This window comes from Erpetoichthys calabaricus, chromosome 1 (assembly GCF_900747795.2).
Source record: "Erpetoichthys calabaricus chromosome 1, fErpCal1.3, whole genome shotgun sequence".
In the NCBI taxonomy this organism is placed as follows: domain Eukaryota; kingdom Metazoa; phylum Chordata; class Cladistia; order Polypteriformes; family Polypteridae; genus Erpetoichthys; species Erpetoichthys calabaricus.
The window spans coordinates 314,559,756-314,573,627 of record NC_041394.2 but is presented as its reverse complement, the minus strand read 5'-3'; the positions used below and the strand labels follow the sequence as shown (position 1 = coordinate 314,573,627).

The 13,872-nt window shown below is 38.8% G+C and overlaps 1 protein-coding gene across 1 annotated transcript in view; it reads right to left on the bottom strand.

The window, feature by feature from the left end:
* Positions 1 to 13,872, bottom strand: part of washc4 (WASH complex subunit 4) — a 122,184-nt gene that overhangs the window by 13,085 nt on the left and 95,227 nt on the right. The window contains exons 28-30 of the mRNA XM_028817659.2: positions 11,484 to 11,570; positions 5,262 to 5,409; positions 15 to 111 (exon numbers count right to left, since the gene is read on the bottom strand). Of these exons, the coding sequence (XP_028673492.1) occupies positions 15 to 111; positions 5,262 to 5,409; positions 11,484 to 11,570 (332 nt within the window). The remainder of the gene's footprint in view (positions 1 to 14; positions 112 to 5,261; positions 5,410 to 11,483; positions 11,571 to 13,872) is intronic.

Below are 13,872 nucleotides of genomic sequence, written 5' to 3'. Positions count from 1 at the left end.
GACTGAAAGCTCACCCATGGCAAAGCCGTCATCAGTGAAGGCTGCTCCCACCTTATTTTTCTTATTCAACTTCTCTTTGCAACCAATGGAATGCTCTACAAAGTTGACAGTCTAAAGAGAAGAAAACATATTTGCTATAATATTAAAAAAAAAAAACAATCCTTAAAATAGACAAATAAGGTACGTCAGTGTTTAACATTTCAGTATAGTGAGAAATCAACTTTGAAAGACTGAAAGAAAGAGTCTGTGATCCACATTTAAACTGTGTGCTGTCAAGTTGTAAAGAAACCTGGTGAGACTTGCATTAAAACTACCCAGTCCATCAAAACTATGCTGATAGAACAACTTGAGTCTGAGTCCTGGTTAGTGTTTTGGAGCTCCAGGCATCGCATCCCATCGGACAGCCCCCATGAGGGCCAGACTGCATCACTCTATGAATTGGAGGGTTTTTTTTCACAACTGCTATAGTGAGTGTAGAGGGAAGGGGGTGTGGGGGTGTGATTGACAGAACAGCAAACATTTACTTCCAGTGCCAAAATAATAAAATGCAGGTATCGTACCATTTTAAAATTTGGATTTTTCGTTACTTTTCCAGTGCTGGTATAACACGTACTCCTAACCCTGGTAGGTATTTACATTGCTGGGCTGGGTTTTACCTAAAATCAAGATATCACAACTACCTTGGAGGTTTAGAAAGAAATGGGTACTTTATAATCTGAATGTACAAAATCACAATCACAATACTGGCTTGTAAATCCATTTAGGTGCTGTGCATGGGATGTAAAATAATTGATCCAATCAGAACAAGCAAATCTAAGATAATCTAAGCAGAGTGGGATTGTCGTAAATTACGCCACAGAATCAAAACCACAATGGTCATGGAGCAAACAAACATTGAAAGGAGAAAAAAAATAATGCTGACAACAATGCAATGTGACCTAAGATAACTAGGAAAAAAGTTCCCCTAATTTATAGCAGTGTTTCGTAAACTATGGGTCACAACCTATTTTGGGGGGGAAATAGCCAACCCAGGACAATGATCAGCAACAATTTACCAAGGGGCAAGGGACAACGATTATAGGTGATTTTCCAAGGAGAACAAACAATAAGGTCAACAATCAGTGGTGATTATACAAGGTGGAGGAATCTCCTAGATGATGCTCTGCAGCAATTGTGGGTCACAAAATTGGGTCCCAAGATAAAAAAAAGTTTAAGAAGCACTGACTTAAGAGTAAACTACAGTGCATCCGGAAAGTATACACAGCACATCACTTTTTCCACATTTTGTTATGTTACAGCCTTATTCCAAAATGGATTAAATTCATTTTTTTTCCTCAGAATTCTACACACAACACCCCATAATGACAACGTGAAAAAAGTTTACTTGAGGTTTTTGCAAATTTATTAAAAAAAGAAAAACAGAGGAATCACATGTACATAAGTATTCACAGCCTTTGCTCAATACTTTGTCTGTGCACCTTTGGCAGCAATTACAGCCTCAAGTCTTTTTGAATATGATGCCACAAGCTTGGCACACCTATCCTTGGCCAGTTTCGCCGATTCCTCTTTGTAGCACCTCTCAAGCTCCATCAGGTTGGATGGGAAGCGTCGGTGCACAGCCATTTTAAGATCTCTCCAGAGATGTTCAATATCGGATTCAAGTTTGGGCTCTGGCTGGGCCACTCAAGGACATTCACAGAGTTGTCCTGAAGCCACTCCTTTGATATCTTGGGCTGTGTGCTTAGGGTCGTTGTCCTGCTGAAGGATGAACTGTCGCCCCAGTCTGAGGTCAAGAGCGCTCTGGAGCAGGTTTTCATCCAGGATGTCTCTGTACATTGCTGCAGTCATCTTTCCCTTTATCTCGACTAGTCTCCCAGTCCCTGCCGCTGAAAATACATGCTGCCACCACCATGCTTCACTGTAGGGATGGTATTGGCCTGGTGATGAGCTGTGCCTGGTTTCCTCCAAACGTGACGCCTGGCATTCACACCAAAGAGTTCAATCTTTGTCTCATCAGACCAGAGAATTTTCTTTCTCATGGTCTGAGAGTCCTTCAGGTGCCTTTTGGCAAACTCCAGGCGGGCTGCCATGTGTCTTTTACTAAGGAGTGGCTTCCGTCTGGCCACTCTACCATACAGGCCCGATTGGTGGATTGCTGCAGAGATGGTTGTCCTTCTGGAAGGTTCTCTTCTCTCCACAGAGGACCTCTGGAGCTTTGACAGAGTGACCATCGGGTTCTTGGTCACCTCCCTGACTAAGGCCCTTCTCCCCCGATCGCTCAGTTTAGATGGCCGGCCGGCTCTAGGAAGAGTCCTGGTGGTTTCGAACTTCTTCCACTTACGGATGATGGAGGCCACTGTGCTCATTGGGACCTTCAAAGCAGCAGAAATTTTTCTGTAACCTTCCCCAGATTTGTGCCTCGAGACAATCCTTTGACTTCATGCTTGGTTTGTGCTCTGACATGAACTGTGGGACCTTATATAGACAGGTGTGTGCCTTTCCAAATCATGTCCAGTCAACTGAATTTACCAAAGGTGGACTACAAATAAACTGCAGAAACATCTCAAAGATGATCAGGGGAAACAGGATGTACCTGAGCTCAATTTTGAGCTTTATGGCAAAGGCTGTGAATACTTATGTACATGTGCATTCTCAATTTTTTTATTTTTAATAAATTTGCAAAAACTTCAAACTTTTTTCACGTTGTCATTATGGGGTATTGTGTGTAGAATTCTGAGGAAAAAAATGAATTTAATCCATTTTGGAATAAGGCTGTAACATAACAAAATGTGGAAAAAGTGATGCGCTGTGAATACTTTCCGGATGCACTGTATCAGCCCAAAAAAAGTAACCGCTGAAGTTCAGAACAATTGTGCAAGGATATGAATAAAGGCACAGCTCCTGTCAAAGATTACATAGTACATGTGTTTTTGAAAGACATTACAACAACATATAAACCTGTGGATCCATAATTCCTAAATAACACTCTGTATGTTTTGTGACTTCATCTGTTTAGAGATCTGCTACAAGGTCTATTAGCAAGATTTTCTTTGATATGATATTCATACACAGACACTTTTATTTAGCCATCAGTCTAATCTCTGCTATTCACCAGGATACTGCTATCAGTACCATACTAATGTGGACAACTGATCAATTTATCCTGTACTATTGCTTTATCTATCAAATCTGTCAGGCACCTCTTTTGTATCTAATATACAAAGCTCAAAATCAGGGTGTGTGTGTGTGTGTGTATATCTCGTAAACAAATCCACACCCTTGAACCAACCTCTGCCAAAATTTGTACACTTTGCTAAACGCTAAAAGTACAAAGTTAAAAGTGCAGAAAGCATAATAATGACATTAATAATAATAATAATAACAACAACATGAACAGCACACTGCACATATACAAATGACACAAGAGTCATTTTCGGATTCACCAGAATCAGTTTCGGTTTCTCTGTTTCAATTTCACTGCCTATTTCTTACAAGACGTAAGAAACAAGGCGTATTTCTTACAAGACACCATTATGAGGCTACGAGAAGGTACATCTACATTTTTGCCAGGGTAACGCTCGGGCCTGACACTTACGCTAGACATGCCTATACCATTGCCTGAGCAATACTCTGTACCAACGCCGTTGACACTTTTATAGCCCGAGTAATCTGCGGGTCTTATGTGATACGTGTCTATACTTTTGCCTGAGTGATACTTAGGACTACGCTTTCAGCACTGTTTTTACTGTTCAGGTCTAATGCTAAGGAGGTTAAAAGAATAACTATCTGGTGTCTGCTAGAGCTGTTTACGAGGTGGGGCCCAAAAATTCCCCAACATTGGTCAAGAGTACTGGGAGTTGAGTGTATTTCTTGATTATGTTCCTTGGTATCATATAATTACAAGCTTAGTCCACTGAGTGGCATTGTGCGGAGTTGATCAAATGCATATTTCTGACATTTATTCTACAACCGTACAGGTGACTTTGATGATTTTATTCCTTCATGGTGGATTTTCAATGGAAAGTAAAGATTCTGTTTTTTGACACTGACAGTTATTCATAAAGAGTTCATTCTCTGTGAACTGTTAACTAGTGACATCAGAATAAAACTGCTGAGGTATAAAAAATGTCTAGAGAAGTGTCACATGCAAAACTGGATTTAGCAGCATTACAATGCACCTGCATACATCACATTGTCAGTCAAAATATTTTAATCAAAAACAATGTGGTTGCTGCATCACAGCCCCCCATATAATAAAGTGGAGAAAGACAAACAAACTAATTGTCTTTACCACACTACTAGCATCTAGACTTACCTTGCTTAACTGGTAGAATCCTAGCCCACCTTTTTTAAGTCAGTGGGTAACCGATATTATATACTATTTGAAAATGGAAAAAAATCAAAATCTCACTGGATCTGTTCAAAACCTTTTTAAAACCTGGCAGGATCTAATGAGTTACATTTTAGAATAACCTTCTATATTGGGGGAAAAAAAAGAGTCTCCTCACTCTTTTCTACTCTTAAAGTTTTACTCTGACTGTTGGCTTTCCTTTCTTTCTTTTGGGTGGGGGTTGAAGTGAATTTAGTTTTGTTGGGTTTTACTTGTTTGTAAGGAATGTTAATTGCTTTTAATAAATTCAATATAAAAAAAGGAAATATTAACAGAAATGGGAGATGTGCTGGGACAAGTGTATTGCATCTTAAAGACAGCATTTTGAAGATTACTAAAAAGGGATTGTAAGTTTTATAACAAAGATGTTTTTTTTTTTAAACAATTGTAGGAATTTTGGGGTTCTAACTCATATTTGCTTTTATCTGTTATATTCCTGTGTTCTCTGTTCTAATCACTTAGTGTATTTGATACTGTAAAGCTCCTTGTGATGGTACATGTGATGGATCGCACTACATAAAACAAACATTAACTGATAATACATAATAAATCTATCAATAAATACACTGTAATAAAAAATAAAATTAATTACAGTACACCAGTAGGATCCCAGGTTGACTGTTTTTTCAAACACTCACTGAACTGAGACACTATTATAAATACAAAACTATTGCCTGGCTACTTTAGCTCACTGAATGCTTTGAAAAGAACAATGAAAATATGCTGTTTAAAATGTTTCTTAAGTATCAGATTTGTGAAGTAAAACATCCAGAATATAAAAAAATAAATATAAATGGCAATAGGTGGACAAAACCAATAATTTGAAACCTTGACAACCTTTTCACATACACCCCCCTGAATGCATTCTTACCAATGGAGGAACAATCATGTAGAAATTGCGGAGGTGCATGTTTTTTGGACTGCGGAACTCTGGTGCAAACACATCAACTAGCATTTTGAAGTACTCCGTCCCTTCTGCAGAATTGCTAGTCAGGTCACTCAGAACAGAATCTAGAATGCTAAAGCACAAAAATCAGCAATTAACATATTTATCCAAAGGAGCAAAATTTAAAGAAATGCCTATAAAATGCAAAGAGAAAAACTGAATTAAACTAACAAAACGAAAACACCTTTAATGTCACACATTAAGTTGGACTAATAGTAATGTACAAAGTAATATTTACAAATGAAACTTTCTGTTTATTTGGAGAAGGAGACAAAACACAAACAAATGATTCAACATTTGTATATATATATAATGATATGTACTGTATGATGTGCAGTTATAGAATTTTGAATGTACAGTCTGGGTTTCTCTTTATTTTCTTTAACATGATAGATGCCTCTAAACCAGGTAAACACAGTGGTTAGTGCTACTTCTTCACAGTTTCAGGTCTTTTATTTTGAATCCTTGGCTGAGAACAGCATGTGTGTAGTTTTCACTTTTATTCCCGAGTGTCGCCTCACATTCCAACAAATGCAACACAGGTTGAATGGTGAATTTGAATTTGTCCCATGTGAGGTAACTTGGATATGATTATGAATATGCTTCACCATGGACTGTCACAAATTTCAGAATTGGCTTGCATCTTGTACCCAGTGCTGAGAGGACAGACCCTGAACTAGACAAACTGGTCAGGATACAGATACTGTACATACTTTTAAATCAGAGAGAAATAAATGAGAATCACTGAACTAAAAAATGGTCAATGAACGATTTTTGTCAACCCCCATTTTTTCAAATTATTCTATTATTTTTGAATTGTTTTAGAAGCTGGAGCCGAAAAATCATGTTGTAAATGGAGTCAAAGAATGAGGGTGAACAGATGACCCACTAAAGTGACTAGTTTATTGAGTGGAACAGACAAGTTTCGTTTTGCATAAAGTTTTGTGAAAACAACACTAAAATTTGTTTTACAGGTAATTTTGCAATCAAGAAACACAAAACTCATTAAAAAGGTTTTTTTTGGGGGGGCAGAAAGCAAGTAAAATTGCTTTCAAAACCCATGAACACACACACTACTGTGTTAACCCTAACCCACACTCCAAATGCTGAGAAGGAATGTACAAAGTATCAATTCTGCATCTGATGCATCATTAGGATCGTGACTGCCAAGTCTGTAATCATAACTGGCAAAGTGGGCATCATACTACCAGAACAACACAACACACACAGTTCAACAGGTTCTATACATGACAAAAAATTACTCTGGTGATTTTTTTTTCTCTCACTAGAGAGCATTACTTAAACAGTAAATGACAAATGGACGTACAGTGGAACCTCGGTTCACGACCATAATTCGTTCCAAACCTCTGGTCGTAAACCGATTTGGTCGTGAACCGAAGCAATTTCCCCCATAGGATTGTATATAAATACAATTAATCCGTTCCAGACCATACAAACTGTATGTAAATATATTTTTTTTAAAGATTTTTAAGCACAAATATAGTTAATTACACCATAGAATGCACAGTGCAATAGTAAACTAATGTAAAAACATTGAATAACACTGACACAAACACCCAGGCTCCTTGCTCAGCTGCACGCGCACTCTCGCGCTCTCTCTCTCTCTCAGCAGCACACGAGCCCCCCTCCCCCGTCTCCTCTCAGCTGCATGCGCAGGCTCTCTCTCTCTCTCTCTCTCTCTCTCTCTCTCTCTCTCTCAGCAGCACGGGAAACTGGCTTGTTCGTATACCGAGTGTGTGGTCGTGAACCGAGGCAAAAGTTTGGCGAACGTTTTGGTCGTAAACCGAGTTGTACGTGTACCGAGACGTTCATGAACAGAGGTTCCACTGTATGCAGAATTAGCACAAAAAAAAAAGATTTCCAGGGTAAAATCCTAAGGTTTGCTGATAATTCAATGAAAATTGCAGGCACAATACTAGTGGGGACAAAGCCAAGCAGGAGGCCAGTGATACAGAAAATACAGAAACTATTGACAGATAAAATGAGAATAAAAAGAGTATCAACTGTAAGAACAGTCACAACAACAGAAAATTAATTTGAAGGGGTAGTAAACATAAGTTAATATTTAATATATACACACAGAATAAAAGTGAGAGAGGGAAGTGCTTTCCAAACCCAAAATGACAAGGGTGCTTATTATAAAAAGAACACACACACACAAGGGGTAACCAAAAGGGTGAACATATGGTATCAAAGTCTTACCTGCCTATAAACTGTGATGCCTTAACCAATTGCCCACTAACAAAGTATTGTGCCACAATCACCAAATAAAACCAATTTTTTCCCTCCCTTCTCTCACTAACCTCAAACTCTTCTCTAACACTTTCTTTTACTGAGTGTTTCCCTCATCTTCTGACTCCACATTCAAGGGTTGGCTTTAAGCTCCTGGTTGGAGTTAGTTCTGGGACAATCCTCAGAACGTCTGGGGTCAGAAATATCCCTCACGAGCACCTTCTGAGTCCTACTATACACTTAAATGGCCAAGCATGCTTGGTGTCTTTGACCTTTCTTTACTCCTATTAAGACACAGGATTGCACCCATGCTGCTACCTGGCAGTGTGGGAGAATTCACCCTAGCCTTTATCGAACCCCTATAACCACCTATTAACTAGAGACCTAGAGGTCCCCAATGTCAGATGGGCTACCTGCCCCCTAGAGTCAGCTTATGGACTAATTAAAGTTTTTAAAAAATGTTTTTTTGCAGGATTCAGGGACAATAGCAGCCAATAAATATGCATTTATAAGCTATAATAGGTGAATTAAAGCCACGTAAGTAAGTTAGTAACAAATTAAACTGATTTTACTCTAACTGGCCATTTTTAGTTTTCATGTTAGAAATCAGAGGATGACTTTCCTGCTCGGTCATTGATTTCAAACTACAGTAGACCCCCCGTAAAGTCGCGGTTCATGGTTCGCGGACTCAGTCGTTCACTGATTTTTCCTTAGAACCTAACTATTAATTGTTAGCGGAAAGCGCAAATATCCTCCACAATTTTTTATGGCTTTTTTCGTGGCAATACTGAGCTGTAGAGAGAACGGGAAGCAACCGTTGAGGGAAATGTGGTCTGGGATGGTGAAAGTGGCCAATCTGAGAGCGTTATTCATTTCTCCTTGCTGCTGATTGATTGCTGCCCTGTGACGCATCTACTGGTGAGTAGGTTTACCACCGCAGAGGGAACCTTTCCTTAGAACCTAACTATTAATTGTTAGCGGAAAGCGCAAATATCCTCTGCAATTTTTTATGGCTTTTTTCGTGGCAATACTGTGCTGTAGAGAGAACGGGAAGCAACCGCTGAGGGAAATGCGGTTTGGGATGGTGAAAGTGGCCAATCCATGAGCGTTATTCATTTCTCCTTGCTGCTGATTGATTGCTGCCCTGTGACGCATCTACCGGAGAGTGGGTTTACTACCGCAGAAGGAAACTTTCCTTAGAACCTAACTATTAATTGTTACCGGAAAGCACAAATATCCTCTGCGATTTTTTATGGTTTTTTTCGTGGCAATACTGTGCTGTAGAGAGAACGGGAAACAACCGCTGAGGGAAATGCGGTTTGGGATGGTGAAAGTGGCCAATCCTAGAGTGTTATTCATTTCTCCTTGCTGCTGATTGATTGCTGCCCTGTGACGCATCTCCAGGTGAGTGGGTTTACCACCACAGAGGGAAACGTGGTTGGGGATGGTGAAAGTAGCCAATCCGAGAGCGTTATTCATTTCTACTTGATGCTGATTAACTGCTGCCCTGTGACGTGTCTCTAGCTGAATGTCATTTCTACTTGATGCTGATTGACTGCTGCCCTGTGACGTGTCTCTAACTGAATGTCCTCGTGTTTTCCACTTTGTTATTGTATTCATTTTGTTATTCTTAAATGCACAAGATGTTGCCGAAACGCCCTGCACCTTCTAAGGCTTCTGGCACTGAGCCTAAGTGCCAGAAGGTTTAAAACACTCCAGAACTACTGGATTTGCTCCGGGAAATAAAAAGTTATGCTGCAGTAGCGCTCCACTATGGCATTAATGAAAGCACCGCACGCTACATAAAGAAGAATGAAGCAGTGATCTGCAGTACCGTATCTGTAAGTTTCTGTGCTAGTGCCAAAAACGTAACGACCGTAAGGAATGAAAATATTGTCAGGATGGAATCTGCCTTGGCATTGTGGATCACCGACTGCAGGAAGAAGAACATCCCCTTGGACGGTAACATCATCCGTGAGAAAGCATGGAAATTGTACCAGCAGTTCGCTACATGAGATGATGTAGCAACTTCCCATCACAATGTTCCTGAAACCTATAAAGAAAAGCCAGCATGAAACCACACCAGAAGAAGACCTATCAAAAGATACGACTCCTCCTGAAGCGCCTGAAGAAGAGGCGCCACCCGAAAAGCTTTAAATCCTCTGCATTGTACTGCACAACTACTTCATCATCATCATTCATCATTGGTGAGTACCCGTACATTTTATTGTACTTTAATTAAATGAAATTATTATGTATTTACTCTAGTTATAACAAAGAAAACGACAGCACATACCAAGGAAAACATGCTTGCATGAATTACAGTACATCTTGCGGTAACATCGGTATTTTACATTCTAGCACCGCGGGAGACATAGCAGTACAGTACTGTACAGTATACGGGTTTACCTTTACATTCTGTTTTTAGGTAATGTATTAAGGTAATTTTTTAGGTAATGTATTAATGTATTAAGCTGAGTTTGCAACTAAATTAAAGTACTTTGGGGGCATACTGTATTTAGGGTTTAAACTATAAAAATAGTCATTTAAAACGCATTTTTTAATCACATCCAAAAGTTGCAGTTTTTCACAATTTGCAGGTGCTCTAGGAACGTAACCCCCGCAAATTTTGGGGGTGTACTGTACTAAGGCGCTAGTTTTGCACAGAGGACAGCATTTTGTGTCAAGAAGAATAAGTTTTGTTGGGAAAGAAAATTTTCCATTTTTGGTCACTTCCTCAAGATTGGAAAGCTTTTACAATTCATTCACTATAACTAAGCTACTGTTGAGATTTCCTGAGCTTATATGCCATTCTTGTGTGTTTCCCACAGTGTATTTTTAATTCTCTTCATTTACAGCAAACAAGAGAACAGTCCACTCTTTTGACATTACATCACAATAAAATCATAATGAAAGAAATTAAACAGTTGATACAACAAATGTGTCTCCATATTTTTATTGATGTTTATTGGTTTAAAACAATGCCATTCAAATGCAGTGGAACCTCGGTTCATGAACGTCTCGATACATGTACAAATCAGTTTACGACCAAAAAGTTCGCCAAACTTTTGCCTCGGTTCACAACCACACACTCGGTATACAAACAAGCCAGTTTCCCTTTCGGTTTGTATATGTTCAGTCTCTCCCTGTGCATTTCCTGTGCAGTTAGCGCGACACACACACACACACAGGCAGTGAGAGAGAGAGAGAGAGAGAGAGAGCACACACACAGGCAGCGTGAGAGACAGAGCCAAGCACACACAAAGGCAGCGCAGAGAGAGACAGACGCACACACACACCGCACACACACAGGCAGCGCGAGAGAAAGACGCACACACACACACACAGGCAGCGCGAGAGAGAGGGGGCTGGACGCATAGCATAGATAGGAAGGCAGTTAAAGAATCCACTGGGCTTGATTTTGTTTTCACTTCTGTTTACAGCGATCGGTTCGTAGCGTGCATTGTTGCAATGTTACTTTTCTTGGTGGTTTATTAAATTATATATTTTTTCAAATGTTCATTTTTTTTCCTGTGCTTAAAATTCATTAAAAAAAAAAGTGCACGAACTATTGCAGTGTTAGTTTTCTCTGTTGTTCAAGGTTTTCTCGGTGTTATTCAATGTTTTTACATTTAGTTTACTATTACGCTGTGCATTCTATGGTTTAATTAACTATATTTGTGCTTACAAACTTAAAAAAAAAAAAATATTTACATACAGTTCGTATGGTCTGGAACGGATTAATTGTATTTACATACAATCCTATGGGGGAAATTACTTCGGTTCACGACCAAAATTTTGGAACGAATTATGGTCGTGAACCGAGGTTCCACTGTATATGGAAAATATTCTGTAAAAGTATTTAAAGATGTATCCTATCTGATGCTGTCATACCTGGATGCTTTTTGTGTCTCCTCAGACAGGCCTTCCTCCTTCACTAGCTCTTCAAAGTTTACAATGTCTTCAAGGTCTGGAACAAACCTAGTAAAGAGAGTGGCAAACAAAATATACTAAATTCAAATTATTTTAAAACTGCAGTCACTGGATACAAGACAAATATATGAAAAAATGTACAAAAGAAAATAACAGTAAATGTTTCTGGAGGACTGGGAAGGACAAAGCATAAACCTCACAAGCTTTAGAAATTCATAATCCACACCTTTAACAACTATACAGTCATTGTTATCAAGAGAGAATAAATCATCTAAAAAAATCACATCAAAAGTTACATAATCACTTATTCCTATGCCATTAAGACATTCTTCAAGGGATACACTCTTCCTAAATTCTTTTTATCAGGCATGAACTAATATAAGTTTAAGGTGTGCATCATAAAGAACTCTATCAAGCTCAAACTAAGCTCAAAGCCCAAAAAAGATACTACCTATGAGAGGTATAACCAAACACCAGTCTCTTTTTTGACTATATGCTTTTGCATTACTTTAATTACATTTTTATATTCATTATTCCTGATCTATTAGAGGCTTTTGAATCCTCAACAGACCCTTATCCACTAACTTCTCTTTGTGGAACTGTCTCCAGATGAAACACCCACACTAAAAAATGTTTAAATGCACTGGCCCATGTCACATTCATAGCTCACCTCCTAGTCTTGCTAAGCTGGAGGAACCTCGGATCACCTTCTAGTACACCATTAGGTATGGACATATTATAATAACTCTAAATGAAAAATAAAGTTAACTCAAAGAAAACTGCCCAGCTGTTCTATAAAATGTGTTAATCTTTTTGGGTACAAGTCCTAGCTCAACTTGCAGAACAAGTTCAGAACTTTGAACTTGAGTATTTTCTTTCGAGTAACTGATACTTAGTTTCTTTTAACTGAGGAAATGAGATATGAAATGACTGAACATATCGAAAGGCGAAACAAAACCGTATTTCATATTAATGACATAATTTGGCATTGTAATAATTTGTAAAGTAAAAAAACAGTTACGGTAGTACTAGGAACATCCTGATGTGGTTTTAATTTGAGAAGTTGATGTTCATGTCCAGGAGGATGCCACCACACCAGAATGTGCACATTTTAAGATAAATCAGATTGTCCTTGATGATATAATTACTTATTAGAAAAATTGTGGCAAGAACAAGCCATTCACCCACAGAAACTCACCCATTGTATTCACCTAGATTGTCCAAAATAACTTCCAAGTCTGGATTTGAAGGTACTTAAAGTCCTACTCTGCACCGTAATACTTGGTCATTTACTCCATGTATGTGTCTATGGTTTTTTAAGCAAAGAAAAACTTTCTAACTTTTGTGTAGTGAGAAGTCAAGCAAAATGACAGCTTTTATTGGTTAACAAAAAAGATTACAATATGCAAGCTTTCGAGGCAACTCAGGCCCCTTCTTCAGGCAAGATGTAATTTGTGTGAAATCTGTCCTCAACTACTGTGTCCCCATATTTTTGTTGAACCCATTTTAATGTAACAGGCTAAATCCACTGTACTAATATTTTTCATAAATTTAAACACTCTGAGCATATGTCCTCTTAATCTCTGTTTGCTTTAAGTGAAAAGGTTCAGTCTCTCCTCATAACTCATAGTCCTGGAATCAGCATAGTAGCTCTTCTCTGAACCTTTTCTGCTAATACCACATCGTTTTTGTATATGGAGACCAAAACTGAATACAGTACTCCAGGTGAGGTCTCACTAGTGCATTATATAAAATTAAGCATAACCTCCCTTAACACATACACCACACATCATGGTATATAACATAAACATTTATTAGTTATTGATCACTTCTGCACACTGCCTGGATATAGATAGTGGTAAGTCCATTATGACTCCTAGATCCATCTCATAATGTGTTCTTTCAAGTTTTAGACCCATCAATTGTGTACTTTAAATTTAACATTTCAACAACCTATGTGTTAACACCTTACATTTACTTAAATTAAATTTCATCAACCACAAATCTGCCTAAGCCTCTATGTTATCCAAGTCCCTCTCTGTAACAAATATTCTGATTCTACATTAACTGCCCTTCCACACTATCTTCTGCAAATGTCACCAGCTTATTGATTATATTCTGGTCTCTAACTTGCAAGGAAATCTGGGGGGTCGGTGGCAGGATTGCCACTCTGGCCACCGTAAAACTTCACACAGCTCCAAAACGACAGACAGGACTCCTTTCTGCTCTCCACGGGAGTAGGTCTGCTGCAGCTGCCCATAGGAAGGCATCTCGTATTATGAAGGGGATGGGGGAAAACCCTCAGGAGCTTCGTCCCCAGAAGGGTCAAAAATGCTGGAGAGCCAATGGC